Here is a 16,103-nt window from a genome sequence, read left to right as displayed (position 1 = left end):
TATCGTACAGGGGGAGGATTAGTAGGCTGGGAGGAGGTGGCATTAGAGCAACGACGACGAAAAGCGTTCATACCTGGGTGTCTAAAAGATTATGGTGTAGTTCAGGGGAACTGGGGAATTTGTACCTACTTCACACGTGGATGGACTCGACACTGACAAGCAAAGGTGGAACTTAAGACAGCTGGTCAGTTCAGCAGGATTCTTGGCAACTTATGACACATACACAGCTTCAGTCACAGCCAGACATGAAGATATATGAGAGAGAGAGAATGTATATATATATATATATATATATATATATATATATATATATATATATATATATATATATATATATATATATATATATATATATATATATATATATATATATATATATATATATATATATATATTACACACACACACACACACTAAATACTGCTTTTAATGCAATACTTTAAAAGCACGTTGGTGACGTCCTAAGAAGGAAACATGCATATATATATATATATATATATATATATATATATATATATATATATATATATATATATATATATATATATATATATATATATATATATATATATATATATATATATATATATATTCATTCATTCATTCATTGGAGTGGAGCTTGCAACTGCATCAGGAAAGGAGAAGAAAGATCTTGAGGGGAGCCCGCAATCATGCTTTCGACAAGCGGCGAGTGGCGTTAAGTCTCTGCTTCTTCATCGCTGCCCGCCACGCTGCTGTCGGTGGATGCCGTGACATCTTCGCTGGCTCCTTTGTGGGCATCTCCTCCCTCGGCGGCTTCGGCCTTTGCATCACCTTCGGTGGCCCCGTTATCTTGAGAGGGCGGGTCTCTTTCGGCCCGCTGTGGGCCACTTTCTGAAGAATTTGCATCCGGCGGCTTTTTAGGCCGTTCTTGGTCAGGATCCCCTAAAAATTCTTGCCATCCCTTCAGTCTTTCTTCTCTTTCCCGGGAGGTTTCTTCAACCTGGGGGTGGGACATGTTGGCAATTGTCAATATTTGAGAAGAAGGGGGAGGGAAGGCATGTTCTGTTTCATGATCAATAGTTTTGCTCAAGGGATCAGAAATCCCTTTTAAAAGGGATTTCAAAAGCCAAGCACAGAGCATAAAGATGTCCTCCTAAATAACTAAGTTATTCTCGTTTTTAAATCAGTCAAGACTCCCACAGACTGTCTGGACGATGTCCCTGAAATCTTCTTCACAAGATTTCAGAACTGGTTTGCCATTAACACCTTCTTCCTAGGGCGGAGAGGGAAGGACCGGCCCTAAGTCGCCCAGCTGGATTCATCCCTAAGGCAGGACTAGAATTCAGTTCCCCCAGTTTCGACCCTGTGGTCGTAACTGGCTCCCTTCATTATTCATACTCGCATCTTTCGTTAAAAAAAACCAACCTTCATTAAGCCAAATATACCTGATAATCAGTTACACCGTCCCACGTTTCCACGGAGAGCTGCCGTCCACCAAACCATCGCCCATTGAGTGCCTGTTTGCAAACATCAGCCTCTTCGGCTTCCTTAAAGGATATGGATGCTACTCCATCGGGATGCCTCTACAAACACAGGGGGGAAAGCCATCAAGTTAGATCTAGGTATTGCCCGTATTTAAGAGAAGGCCCCATTTCAGGATCACAAGCACAGTCCTGGGACTCACAAAGCATGACAAAACTGCCTCTGTTCTTAAAACTGCCACTTTTAGAGAAAAACAGGCACTGAAATCATTTTAAGTTGCCTAGCATTTCACCTTTTCCTGGTTATTCTTCTAACACCTCCCCATAAGAATATCTGTGTTTTCCAGAAATCTAGTAACCTTTCTATGTTATCGTCTGATTAAACCCCTCAATTGTCCAATACAGCACTGGAGTGGGTAATATTTTAAAACTTCTTTTAATTTTAAAAATGTTGCTGCTGTCCCAAGGCTCACGACACAGACATAATGTTTTATAAGGGATCAGCCATATGCCAACGATACATTGAATAATGAACTTTGAAAAATTAAAAATTATGTGGGGTTCTTCATCAAACAGACGATTCTAAATGGAGCTTGGCTGGTGTGGTAATTATTAGTGCTTTAGTAGAAGAATGTCACAAAAGTACAAGGCAAAAGTAGGACTGTGTATTTCTGATACATACATCAAATATAATGACTTTCTTTACTTGACCAAATTTTTCACATTCTGTCCGTACATCTTCTCGGATCTCATTTAGCACTAAGGGGTCCTCCTGGAAAGACATTTTAAAGCCTATTTTAAAAACGCATCCAACCCTTTCAGAAAGCAAAAGCACTTCACAGGACAATTCTGGCACGCTGACAAATAAAATGAGATACCGGACAACCTTGCCTGAATTATTGGCTATGCACAGTTCAAAAGCTTGTCGGGTTCCGTTTTCATCAATGCTCAAAAGCACAGATTGAACGGAAAACGTCATCCTTTAAAGCTGGAACTCTCTTTAGCTGATCCTAGTAGAAACTGAGGGCCTGTACCACGACTAGGAAACCTTGCAAACTTCAGGCATGTTGGACTACAGGCCCCATGACTCCCAGCCTTTGGGTAAATATAGAGATGATCAGATAAAGAAGCCCTGGTGGCGCAGTAGTAAAAGTGCAGCATTGCACGCAAACTCTGCCCACCACCTGGAGTTTGCTCTCGATTGACTCAAGGTGCAGTCAGCCTTCCATTCTTCCAAGGTCATAAAATGAGGATCCAGATTGTTGGGGGCAACATGCAAATAATGTATACATTGCAAACCCACCCAGAGTGTGCTGTAAAGTACTACAGGGCGGTATAGCCTTGGTGGAGCAGTGGGCTAATGCCTCCTTAAGTAACACCAGCTGCCTGCAATTAGTGCAGGTTCGAGTCCCACCAGGCTCAAGGTTGACTCAGCCTTCCATCCTTCCGAGGTAGGTAAAATGAGGACCCAGATTGTTGGGGGCAATTAAGCTGACTTTGTAATAATGCCGCTTGGGTGTGTGTGTGAAAGCCCTAATAAGCAGGCATATACATAGAATGAAGGCTACTGCTAAGCTTGTAAGCTGCCCTGAGTCTTCGGAGAAGGGCGGGATATAAATGGAATTAAAATAAATAAATAAATAAATAAATAAATATAAGCCTAAATGCGATTACTAAATACATTCAGAGTATGTCCCGCTGGAGGGTAACATTGTGCCTTCAAATACAGGAGGAGCAAATTAAGTGGCTGGATATGATAGTCCAACAGCCTCAGCCAGAAGCAGCCTAAAAATGGAACGGTCCTTTCTAACTTTAGCTGGCCCTATTACACCACAAGCACTTCTTGGCTTGCGATGGCTTCATGTGTGCCATCTTTGGGAGATGATGCGTTCCCAGGCCTTTGGGAGGGATTGCAGATTGTGAAGCCCTGTTGGGTTGTTACCTACCTCAAAATCTTTGGGATGAAACATGTTTCTGATGATGATAACTCGCTCATGTCGCAATCTAACACTCCCCTCTTTCTTCTCCGGCCGCCAATCCAGCAGTCTAATGAAATGAAGCAACATTAGGAGGTGTGTGTGGGGGGTCTCTCTTCAGTTTCTAAAAGTATTTGTTGAAAAAGAAATTGGATGTTTCAGAAATCAAGAGCTGGCAGAATTCTTCCCCCCCCCCCGTTAGTGAAAGGCAGTTCCCCAGCAGCATTGAAACGGATGTATTATCTATAAGCCGCCTACATGAAAAATAACTTGACATTGAAATCCACATTTTATTAGGAGCTGTCCTCCTGGGTAATTTGAGCTGCTTTAAAGATGAAGGTTTCATTCATTTCCTATAAATACAATCCTTTTAAGGGTTTAATGAAAAGGCCAGCCTGACCACATTTTCCACAGGCAAATACAGTGAACCTCAAAAGCAAAACATTCTTATCAAAGGTTCGAGGTGTCTTGAGAAAGAGCCACACTTTTGTTGCTGAGAGAGCTTCTTTCTGTAATCTTTGCATTTCTTTTTCTTCTTGCTGGCATCGTACTCCCCCTTGAGCTGGAACTGGGCAACTTCCACATGCAGTCTGTAGCCTCGGATTTCTTTTTCATCCAGCAATTTCAGCGCAAGTTCAACAGATTCTCTCTGGAAAAAGAGACAGAGAGAGAGAGAGAATCTGGTTTAAGACCTCCCCTTTCCACCTAAACAGACAAAGAAACAACACTTGGGACAGACATTAAAACATGCTTCTCATAAATTCCATTGAAGTCTGTAGGAGTGCCCAGAAGTTAAACTAAACTAATTTTAAATAAAGGGACTCAAAGGGGTTGGAGATCTATTTTTGCAATAACAACTGCAACCACAGGATCGCCATGAGGATATGCTGTGACAGAGTAAGCAACTAACCTTTAAATAACAACAGAGTCCGTCGCCTTTAAGGTTTCCCTCCTTGTCTTTGTAGAGCTTGATTTTTGGTTCCTCTGTTTGAAGATCGCGCATAATGATGCCACATTTTGACATAACGTCCACAAATTCATCTTTCGTGATATCTGGTGGTAAACCTAGAAAGGTAAGATTGAACAGCCACAAATGCAGCAATAAAACCAAACTGAACGTTTAATGTCACAAGATTGTTGGGGGTTTTTGGCCACCCTGGTATCTTTTGTCTATTCCCCCTCGTTCGGCATGGTCTGACAGCTTTTGCATTTTGGCAGCATTGGATCCCAAACTGTGAGGGGAAAAAATATAACGCCACTAAAGGACAATCGTAGTTCTATTTTCTAGCTCCCAAGTTGGATATAAAATCCTTAACGCAGTTCTGCAAATTCTGCACTCTCCGTTCAAAATGTAAGCTTTGAAACCCATGGACACGTTTGAGGTGGACCCTGGGAGGTATTTTGTCAGTGTCAGCAGGCATCTGTTCCTTGGATTCAGGGAGGATGAAGAGGTCTACAGCACAGCCATTAAGCCTGAGAGCTGACACCTTTAACAGAGCAAAATGAGATCATAGAAACAGCTCAAAGTCACTGTGTGCAGCCAGGCAGGGAACTCTCTCCTTTGGACGTGTCTTGTATATCAAAGGCAGAAGTCTCTGCCAAGAGATCGCAAGCCAGTCAGGACAGCACCATTATGGCGGAGGCTTCAGAAATATTGTGCATTTTACAAGCATTACACAGCTAGGAATTGGGAGTCCATATCAAACATGGCAAAGGTCCAAATGCTGCAATGGGCACTTCCAGATATAGCACTAAGGCATTTTACCAATCAACTACATAGTCATTAAGCCACGTAGCCAATACTGAGTGATCAAGGTGATCGTCTAACTAGGAAGTAAAAAAGGAACATGACTGGAATTTATTTAGAGGCACTGGCCTCACATTTAAAGCATAGGAAGACATCCATCCTCATTAAAATGGAGACAAATTTCAGTTCAAGAGTGGGAAACCAAAGTGGACAAATTGACTACAAAACCTGCATGGAGTTGTGTGGCAACTTTGCCATTTTGAGGCACTTCACAAATAATTCAAATATACAGAACCAGATTTTTAAATAAATGTGATACTTATCACTCTTCCCCTCCATTTAAACTTTACTCAAAGCCACCTGCATCATTTTTAATTCCAGAAGCAAAGATTTTATGTGACATGAAATCTTTAAAATGATATTCAGGGGCTTGAATCCATTTCACAGGAGAACCGGATCGCCACAGCCATTCCATAACCCAGCTTTCACAACCAGCAAAGATTCAGGATGGCTCCTCACCTGTCACATAAACATTTGTATTTTTCTGTTCTTCAACATGAAACCATCCTAGAGGGGAGATGATGATAAGTTAGGATTGCACCTCTAAAGAAAAGAGAACAGCTCTTCAGACTAAAGTTCACATCAGACTCCTGGGCTAAACAGCCTGACCTAGTATAAATGGCACTTTCCTATCTTCACACCTATCAAGCTTTAACAACATTAACAAATTCCTACAAGTTGGCCATAATTTGATCCTTTAAAATTAGGCTGAGTCTGACCGGCTCTAAGGATGCTCTGCGTGACCACCCACACAAGCTCAACTCCACAGGAAGTTGAACAGCAGACTACTCCTACGTCATGCACAATGGAGCCCCTTGCCTGCTTCGGCTTTTCTCTTTTCTCCTTTTTGCTTAGGGTCTGTCGGCAGCAGCTGCGATGGTTTCACTTCTACCGGCGGCTGAGCCTTGGCGGCCTTGGAATCCGGTGCAGTTTTAGATTCCGTCTTTGCAACAGACGCCGAAGTATTGGAGCTTTCAGTGGGAAAACCATAGTTAGCATGGTACGTTGCCAAGAAATCTTCAGTGATCTAAAAAGATATTATCCAGGAAACCAATTAGAGACCAAATTAAGATTGAAATGTTATTGCAAGTGCCCGAGGTGGCCTAGATCATGTTCTATTTTTAACCGTTCATAATGGCACAACAACTGATAGGCAGCTTAGAGAGATAGGCAGGCCTACACAGGGTAAAAGGATGCTACTCTAGAGATACTACAGAAAGCCACTCGGAGCACCAGCAGCTGTACATATCTTTGAGACCAAGTCATCAAGGAGCTGCAGTGTGTTTACTTAACAGATTCCCTGAGAGATTCTCTCTGTTTAGACATCTAAAACTGCTAACAACCAGCCAAATTTCTTACAAATATTCTTCAGAGTTTAGGGAAGAAAGTCAGAGACTTTTCAGGGGCAACTGCTCATCACTTGATTCAGTAGCAGAACTGCACAATGCAAATGCAGTCCACCTTAGATGCAACTAGCCTGTTAGCCCTGGGTCCAGATGGCCATTTAGAAAACAAAGTAAATAATTCCTGGAAGAGTGAGAAGTTGGAATCCACACCTTTTAAAGTTGCCAAGATTGAGGAACACCAACCTACTGAATTGCTGTATTCCCATTTGAGAGACTTAAAAAGCTAAAGTATTTGATGTTTTCATTGCCTTTCCTTTATCTATTTTTTATAAGGCAGGTTGCCAGAGAGATAAGGAAGGTCAAAAGGACAGCAAGCCAAAGGAGCAAGAAAGAAAAATTGAGGATGGGCAGGAGGGCTCATCTCAAAAAATGGCATTTTTGCCCCAGGAAATCAGGATGATGATGATGATTTGCAGAGTCCATTGCTTACTCAGCCTGAAGTTTAAGACTGGATTTGGCACCTTTATGGTTTACATTATATAATATATATTATATAAATTTATATGCCCACCCTCTCGCTCTCTTCAGAGCAATTATCAATTTGTAGGCAGATGATGCAGGCATTATTATTCTAAGCATATACATATATTATATATGTTATATATATTATATATGATATCTATATGTATATGTATGTATGTATATATACATATGTATGTATGTATGTGTGTGTGTGTGTATACACACACACATCAATGCCTTTAATGAAATTATTTGGTTTGATAAGGAAGGCTAAAGGACTGGGCGACCCCCCTCACAGGGAGGCTCCCCACTAACAAAAGCAAGACTGTTGCAGCCTGAAAACCAGAAGACCCTGTCCCCCACAAGCCCCCAGCCCAGCCCAGCACTACAATGCCCATCACTCTCCGCCGACAGGGAAACAGGCAGAGGCAGGATGCCCCCCCCGGGCGCAGGGGCTTTGGATTCCCCCACAGACCCCACCCCCTGTGGAGGACGGGGCCGGCGGCCCGGCCCACCTTGGGGAACCAGGCCTTCTTCTCGCGGTCCCACTCGTACTGCGTGCCGTCGGCGGGGTCGGTGTAGGTGAAGGCGTCCTCGGCGCCCTCGCCCTCCTTCCGCTCGTAGAGCTCCTGCAGCCGCAGCTGCTGGTGGAAGTCCTCGTTGCGGTCCGAGCCGCCGACGCTCATGGTGCCGCCCGACTCCACGCCGCCGCCGCCGCCGCCGCCGCTCACGACCAGGCGCCGCCCGGGCCCGGCCCGGCCTGCAAACGCCTCGCCGCGGGGCCCTCCGGCGCTGGGGCGCATGCGCGCACGGATCGCGCCCGCGGCCCTACTGCGCACGCGCCGCACCCTCTGCCGGCCAGGCTCCCTCTCCGGGTTAAAAGGAGAAGGGCGGCCGCGCTCGGAGGCGACGGAGCCAGGCCGGCTCGTCCATCCCGCCGCGGTAAAACCCGCGGGTTCTCGCCTCCGCTGGAGACGAGGCGACCGCGCAGGCGCAGAAGGGCGCTGTCTCTCTCTCTCCCCCCCCCTTTCGCGTCGGCCGGAAGTTAGCGTGCAACCCCAGAAGCGCTCCCCTGCCTCGGTCTCTCTCCTGTTCTTAGCGTACCAGCTGAAGGGAAGGAGCCCTGCGCAAGAGCGGAAGTCGCTTTCGGAAAGAAGGCGGGCCTAGGCCGAAAACAGCGACAAACAACAACAAAGGCAGCCAATGAGCGTCGGAGCTGAGCAGTCCGTTTGTGCCTGCGGAGAAGGGAAGGCCGGAAGGAGTTGAGAGCGAGGGAACTTAAGTTTTCTCTTTCCTAAACAAAGGAAAAGTTCTTCCCAGTTCTCAGATTTGATCCACTTCCGCTCCAGGCAAAGCGGGGTCAACAGGACAGGTTGCCCATACAGTTCATAGGGAAGAGGTTGACTACAACTTCCATCATCCCCAGCCTGCATAACCCCTGTTTGGATGAAATGGGGGTTGTACTATAAAACCAAACCAACCTGATGCGATATGGAGCGTCTGGGCAATGACTCCCATCATCCACAGCTCGTGGATGAGAGGGTTGCAGCCTCCTACAGCCAGTGGCCTCAGCAGAGACAGGGAGGGGGTAAAAACCAGCCTCTCCAGTGGAGACAAAGAAGATATTCTGGGGTCTTTAAAGCCGTCTTTTTCAAACTTGGCAACTTCTTGTTAGTTGCGAAATGGTGTCTGACCCATCGTGACCCTATGGACAACGTTCCTCCAGGCCTTCCTGTCCTCTACCATCTTCTGGAGTCCATTTAGCCTCACCCCTCTTGCTTCAGTGACTCCAGCCAGCCACCTCCTTCTCTGTCATCCCCTTCTTCTCTTGCCCTCAACTTTTCCCAGCATTCGGCTCTTCTCCAGTGAGTCTGTCCTTCTCATTAGGTGGCCAAAGGATTTGAGTTTTAACTTGGTTGCTGGGAAATTCCGGGAGTTGAAGTCCACCCGTCTTAAAAGTGGCCCAATTTAAGAAACACTGCTATTGAGGAAAATTCTGAGGCTTCAAAGCCCAGATGTACTGTTTTATTTATTTTCTTGCTAATGAAGCCTTAGAGGAATGGCACCAAGAGATGAAATCTCATTGCCTTTGTGGCTGAAAAGCTTCAAGCCTGTTTTGAAATCAATACGGAGCAAAAAATATCTTGCTGTCATACCCAGCAGAATGGTAATCCAAATGGAAGAGGGAAGCCCTGGTCCAAAAGGGCCTTAAATCACCACCCAACGAGCCGACAGAAGGACTTGCTGGAGATGTAATTTTAGATTGGTCAATAACCTTTTGCCTTAATCTACTTTATTACCGGCTGCCTCCTTAGAGATACTCTGTGTTCACACTTCCAAAATAGAAGTTTGAAAAACAACGTCACAGTTTTGGCCCAGAGATTGTTTTATTCCTAATGCATGGATCCAAGCTGAGTTTACATTTTAAGATGACTGATTTTTATGATCTTAAACTGAATGGATCAGTTGCATATTTCAAAAAACTGAATAGCGTCACAATTTAGAGTTTAGTGAGTTGGAACGGTTTCAAAATATTAAGAAAAGCAGTTTAAATCATTCATTAGCCATAGGAACTCAGAATGCATTGCGATGCTATAATAGTAAGGCAGTAAAATACCTGGCTTCTTTTGAGCAGTGAAAGCTGGAAATACCAGCTCGGTCCAGTTGGTTATTTTTACTTGTGTAAAACTCTAAATGCATTCTTTTAATGTTGGACTCACTGAGTTCAATGGCATGTATGAGAAAACAGCTAGTGGTTTAGACTGCATTGAAACCAGTAGCATTCCAGCTCTGTTGTTTTTTACTGAAAGTACAATAAAATCAAAGGCAATATAGTTACAAATCAATGTGCAGATGGTGATTGCATTGGTTGGAGGAAACGTGCTTTATGTTGTTTTTAAAGTTTGGTATATATGATCCAGCCACAGTGACACATAATGGTTAATGACGTGTTGAACCAACTGTGTTAGTGAACAAACCACACTACAGCAAATAATAGGTTAGTGAGGGATGTAAATCAAATCAGTAGGGAAATGTGCAGTTCATCCAGGCCCCAGCTCAGAAATTGCACCGTGGGGAGCACAGTAAAATCTAGTGCTTCTCTTCCTCCCTGGTGTATTCTAGCGTCAGTAGAAACAACCCAGCAGTTGGTTTCTTATTTAAGTGGGGATTCTTCCTGCAGCACACCCACAGGATCAATGCTGTAACCAAAATCCGTGGAAATATAATATCTCCAGGCCTCCAATTCATTTGAATAATGGTAGAAATTGTGGGCAAGAAAGGGAGGCTTCTAATGAGATTCATTAAGATTGCAATAGTTAAAGAAAAAGCTAAAAAACAGAGTTCTCCAACTCACAGTATGTTCCGAACTAAAAAAAATCATGTGCCAAGCTCATCCTGAAAACAAGTATTGAACGTTACCATATGCTAAGCAATCACTATTGATGATAACCCTAAACCCATCTGTTTGATGAAGATGGTCTCGTAACTGGACAGGGGTGGAACCTCATAAAACTAGAAATTGGTTGCTTTGGACTCTGTTGATTGTGGTGCTCTAACACTGGAGGTTTTTAAGAAATTGGACAACCGTTTGGGATGGTATAGGGCTTCCTGCCTGAGCAGGGGATTGGACTAGATGACCTCCGAGGTCCCTTCCAACTGTGTTATTCAATAACAACACATAATAGAGAATCTGTTACCATTTTCTGTATTGAAAGCAAGCTTTATTAGGGCTTAATAATTTAAATTTCACAAGGTTGCAGTACAATGGAGGAGAAAAAAGCCTGCTTAAACAATAAATGCAAATCTCTTACTTCATTAAAGAAGGGGCAAGGACATTCTAGGTAGTGCTTCACTTAACGGCCAGAGCTGGAACCAGAATTTTCTTCACGAAGCAATGTGGCTGTGAAATGAGTTATGCCCGATTTTAATGACCTTTTATGTCACAGTTGTTAGGCTAATCATGCAGTCCTTAAGCGAATAGGGCTTCCCCCATTGACTTTGTGTGTTGGAAGCGCCCTGAGAAGATCACAGCTGATGATGACAAGACCCCAGGATGCTGCAACCGTCATAAGTACACTGGTCAAGAGTATGACCACCTGTATCTCTAAATCTCCTTGAATGCAGAAGCAAATGTCTCTGGAAGCAGAATATGAAGAGAGCGGCTTATTGGCCATTATTTGCAAGCAGTATATACTTGGTGGGAGTATTCCGACGGTGCATGGGCCACTTTATGACTGATTGTCACTAATCCCCTTTTTTTCATGAAACCTCGGTACCTCTTTCTAATGCAAGAAACACTGGATGGAAACTAATCAAGGAGAGAAGCAAACGAACTAAGGAGAAATTTTCTGACAGAACAATTAATCAGTGGAACCGCTTGCCTTCAGAAGTTGTGGGTGCTCCAACACTGGAGGTTTTTAGGAAGAGACTGGACAGTCACTTGTCTGAAATGGTATAGGGTCTCCTGCCTGAGCAGGGGGTGGGACTAGAAGACCTCCTAGGTCCCTTCCAGCTCTGTTATTCTGTTAATGCTATTGGAGCTGCTAGCCAGCCCTTTTCTTCTCCTGCAGTCTCAAGAGCTCATCCTCCAGGTTAACGGACTCTTGACAGGCCTTTCCTTCCTACGCAGCTTCCAATGTTCCGTACCCTGATCTAAATCAAGTCAAGTTCTTGCTTCTCCTCCTTGCAAAGGCAAAGGGAATATGCTGGTTTTGATTAAGTTGAACATGCCTGGGAAGGCAGCTTGGGAGGAAAACCATGCAAAACGAACTGCTGTGATTTGCAGGAAAAGTTTTGTGATGCTGCGGTGTGCTATCTTACAATGCATTGGGAAGATTTCTACTAAGCACAAGAAGCTCTCCTCTACATTCAGCAATTTTCTAGATCTTGCTGGACAGTCCAAGCGGGACGATGATCCTCCAGTACAATTAAACGCTCTCCTCTTCTTTGGTGATGCTATAATCTGTGAGCAAAGTGACACTGATTTCCGATCCTGTGACTGACATGGCTCTGCTTGGGGTGTGGCTCTGAGTCAGGCTGGCCCTTCTGACGGGCACCTTTGCTTTGCAACACAAGATTTCCTTCTTGAAATGTTGGCGGAAGCTTTTACTCAGCCAGTAGAGAGCAAAGGGGTTGACGCAGGAATTGCTGAAGGCCAACGCCCGGGAGAAAATGGTGGCCACCAGATGGAAAGTGGACGTGTCTATGGAAGTGTGGTAGGTGAACGAACGGTACAGGTAGAGGATGTGATTGGGTAGCCAGCAGAATGCAAACAATCCTACTAAGACCAGCACGGTTTTGGCCACTCGCTTGCGGGATTCAATCTAAGGGGGAAATACGTGCAAATTATTGTTCCTGGTTTCTATGTAGGCTTCTTAAAATAACCCAACATCAACATGGCAAGAAAAGATAAATGCTGCTAGACCTTCTTTGGCTAATTGATGACGCCAATGAAAGGAAACTTCTGTGCTTTTCTCTTTTTTTTGCTATAAACCAATAACGACAACATATAACAGTTCATCCAGGCTATCTGTTGCTTGAGCGCTGCTCTGAAAATTAGAAAGCATGACCCATCAAGTATCTTCTTATGTTCTACAAGCCCGGTAAATATTACCAACACTGCATCCAACATGTGCAGCTCATTAGTGGAATTTACAGAAAGGAGTATTTAATCTTAGTAACTGAAAAATATGGAGAAGAAACTCGCTATTTACATAATGGCAAGTGGAAGATTTCTTGAGAAAACCATTTTGGTATAGAGGATAAAGTACTGGATTAGGAGCAGAGGAACCTGAGTTCCAATCCTGCCTTAGTGATGGACGTCAACTGGAAAATGATGGGCAGGGTTGTCCAACCTTTTGTGGACTTCAACTCCCGGAATTCCCTTGAGGAGTCAAGGACTGACTTAGAACTGCCTAGGTTTAGCTTCTTCTTTTCATAAAAGCTAGGCTGGATTACTGCTGCTGCTGTTGCTTGTCAGAGTTTTCCCTGAGGTACAAGCTGGGAAACATCTCCTCAGTTCCTTTCTGCCACTTATCAGCAGAAAACCAGAGCTGGGTGTAGCCTGCCCTTGATAAAAGCTGCAAAGAAAACATGGTTTGTGCAACACAAGAAGAAGGGAAAAGGGTTCTACAGTTGTGAGGGGAAAAAAGGCAAATTTGCTTTTCTGGAGTTAAATTCCAGATTACTACAGATTAGGGATTCAAAGCTGAAGCCCACCTCAGCCGCCCATCTCACAAAAATGACTGGGTGGCACCCAGTGAAACAATAATGCTTTCTCCCCACTGAACTTTCTTGTGGGCCACATGTGCTTCAAACAGCACCTCTGGATTCCAAAACAGTGATGCCATTTTGGGACAAAACATGTCCGTTGGCTCAACATAGTCCACCTTGAGTTCTTTTTATGACACCCATTAGCCCACATGCCTGTGAACATCCTGCGGTTGAGTGATCCCACTGGGTTGACCTGCGTGTTCTCCAGAAGACCTATCTCTAAGAAGAACACCTGTTTCTGTTTTGAAAGGCCCATATATGTAAGAAATGCAGACTGGACATTTTTGCCTACCTGTTTACGAGCATGACCCTGCTCTTCTGCGGGCATACTGGATGTACTTTTGTAGAGCGTCCTGGCAATCAGAAAGTAGTAAATAGATATGATGGCCAGGGGTAAGATGTAGAAGATCAAGAAGCAAACCAGCGAGTGGACCTCCTGCAGGACACGTTCAGAGATGGGATACGGTGCACAGGTTTTGAGGGTGGTGTTCTTCTCCGGCATGTGGAAAGTATAGAGGTCAGAAGATACGGCTTCTGGAGCAGCCAATAACATGGAGACGATCCAGATGCAAGCAACTTTACAGCAGGTCTTCAGAACAGCATCCGAATGAAGCTCCAAAGGTTTCACAATAGCCTTGTACCTACCAACACAGTTTGTGTCAGGTCTTGGAGGGCTAATGAAATGACCACAAAAACAATAGAATAGGATGGTCTTGAACACAAGTGGGTAACCTTCAGTTGTGACAATTTCTGAGGAAAAATGCTCAGGGAGCAGGAGAATGATGGAGCTGGGACCTTCAGGGTTTCCCCCTCCTCTGTTTGTGGAGGGTATCTGGGGTTAGGGTGCTTTGTTTTTCAGACTACGTTGAGTCTCTCTCTCTCTCTCTCAGGGTTATACAACAGTCTCTATGTGCTTCTTACCTCAAAATGTGCAGGGAAATTAAAATATACCATAGATTTTCAGTGACCTTGCTCAGAGAGCCCATGAAGCCAACACAAAGGTCTTCTAATGACACTGCCACCCTCCAAGCCCTGGGTAGGTGTTATCTTGCCCTGGTCCAGACGTTCAACAGCTAAATCTTTGATGCTACTTTTTATTCTTGGGCAAATATATTTGTCCTCTGAAGTGCCCAAGTTTAATAAAAGCCAGTTGATTTAGTCCAGGAAATTAAAACTTCTTTGAATCTTAGGCAACGGGCCCCAGAGGTGTTCTAATCATCCTGACATTTCATTTTGTATTTTTGTAAATTGCTTTCCCACACCACTAGGTAGCACCAAGAGGCAGCATAGATTCTCTTTTTTTAGGCATTTTGTTTTTTCCAATATATCATTATTCTTTCTCTGGCTCATTCATTTCTCTGCTGCGCCGTAAATAATATTATTTTTAGATGTTAGCAGTGAATTTTAAAGAATTTGCTTCAAAAAATTTCCTGATTCTCCTCCATTAGGAAAAATAGAATCTATCACAGTGACTTTCCGTTACTTGGAAATGAAAAGGAACCTTTTAAATACTGAAACAGCCTAACAGATAAGGAGATGCTCAACTGCAGTGATTTTGCTCAACTAGAAAAACAAATCTTCCAAACCGTAGCCTACACTCACACAAATACACACTCTCCCACGCATCAGAATTTGCATCCATTCCTAGTCAGAAGATGTCCCAGCGGTCAACTCTGTGATCAGATAGGAATAAAGAATACAGGGTAGTGGAAATATCTGTATTTGGCCATTTGATGGTGGGGTCAGTGGACTAGCATGGTCCAATCTTGCCTAGGAAGTTTAATTTCTTACAATGCCTTCATGAACAGTGAAACGCTCAAAACTCACCTGTCAGCACTGAGGACTGTGAGGGTGAATACGGATACCCCCACGGAGGTTCGTTGAATAAAAGACAGGAGTTTGCAGCCGATTCGTCCAAACAACCACGTATCCACGATGTAACAGGCAGCGTCAACTGGCACGCAGGTCAAGAGAAGGAGCAGATCCCCAAAAGCCAGGCTGGTAATGAAAATATTGGGGACCGTCTGCAAGGACTTGATCTTGAAGAAGACTTTGACAAGGATAACATTCCCTAGAAGACCCATAGAAATGATGGAGGCGTAGGCTGCGTAAATGCTACAGAGAGTCCCCAAACCAAGGGAGGCATCTCCAGACCAGCTTTCCTGGCCTGTTTGGTTGCTCAGTAAGGAAGCCGGCTCTTCTGTTGAGTTGATACCTTCATAGAGATCAGCATTTCTCATCAGCAATGATGACCTGCGCATTTTTTGAAGGATCCGAGTGTAGTTAAACTGATAGGAAACCCTTAAAACTCATCCCATGTCATGTCCTGTCCATGAACATGTGAAAAAGATGAAGGGAGGTCCAACAGATTCACCAGAAAATCAACTGCTCAGGAGATTCAACCCTTTTCCTCTTGCTATGGAGTCACCAAGCATGATAAAGACAAATATGCATAGATTTCACTGCTGAACTGTGTGGGAGGTGGAGAAGATGGTTGGAGGTTTTCCACCCCCCCTTTTTTTTCTCTCTCTCTTTTTTTCTTGTTTGAATACGCTTCAGAGATACTGTGGGTGAACGTGGAGACGAAGAGATGGAGCAGAAAATAAATTCAGATTGCAAAATATGAAAAGGGGCGTCAGTCTTGAGTTTCTTTATATACCCTGGCTCACTGTTCTGTCAGCAGGTTTTCCATTACATTCAGTTTTTTCTTGACAGT

At 44.0% G+C, this 16,103-nt stretch overlaps 2 protein-coding genes across 2 annotated transcripts; both read right to left on the bottom strand.

The window, feature by feature from the left end:
• Positions 1-548: 548 nt before the first annotated feature.
• HTATSF1 (HIV-1 Tat specific factor 1) lies at positions 549-8,206 on the bottom strand. The gene is made up of 9 exons (XM_081336605.1): positions 7,630-8,206; positions 6,066-6,273; positions 5,706-5,753; positions 4,350-4,504; positions 3,925-4,088; positions 3,410-3,509; positions 2,146-2,235; positions 1,428-1,565; positions 549-982 (listed from the first exon to the last, which is right to left on the bottom strand). Exons 1-9 carry the CDS (start codon positions 7,915-7,917, stop codon positions 698-700), a joined length of 1,476 nt encoding a protein of 491 aa, XP_081192731.1. The 5' UTR covers positions 7,918-8,206; the 3' UTR covers positions 549-697.
• A 3,814-nt stretch (positions 8,207-12,020) lies between these two features.
• On the bottom strand, positions 12,021-15,648 carry BRS3 (bombesin receptor subtype 3; the record flags this gene model as incomplete). Its single annotated transcript, XM_081336421.1, has 3 exons — positions 12,021-12,438; positions 13,680-14,028; positions 15,215-15,648. 3 exons carry the CDS (start codon positions 15,646-15,648, stop codon positions 12,043-12,045), a joined length of 1,179 nt encoding a protein of 392 aa, XP_081192547.1. The 3' UTR covers positions 12,021-12,042.
• Positions 15,649-16,103: the final 455 nt, after the last annotated feature.

This window comes from Vipera berus (assembly GCF_964194415.1).
Source record: "Vipera berus genome assembly, chromosome: 11".
In the NCBI taxonomy this organism is placed as follows: Eukaryota; Metazoa; Chordata; class Lepidosauria; order Squamata; family Viperidae; genus Vipera; species Vipera berus.
The sequence above is the reverse complement of the archived record's forward strand: the minus strand, read 5'-3'. Positions and strand labels throughout refer to the sequence as shown.

What these genes read in the sequence shown, in the direction of transcription:
- HTATSF1 (XM_081336605.1), bottom strand. Translation starts at nt 7,917, where the DNA reads ATGCGCCCCAGCGCCGGAGGGCCCCGCGGCGAGGCGTTTGCAGGCCGG. An exon ending in AAAGAGAAAAGCCGAAGCAG is followed by an intron (nt 5,754 to 6,065) that starts GCAAGGGGCTCC and finishes TCTCCCCTCTAG; the next exon opens with GATGGTTTCATGTTGAAGAA. An exon ending in TTCATCCCAAAGATTTTGAG is followed by an intron (nt 2,236 to 3,409) that starts GTAGGTAACAAC and finishes ATGTCTTTCCAG; the next exon opens with GAGGACCCCTTAGTGCTAAA.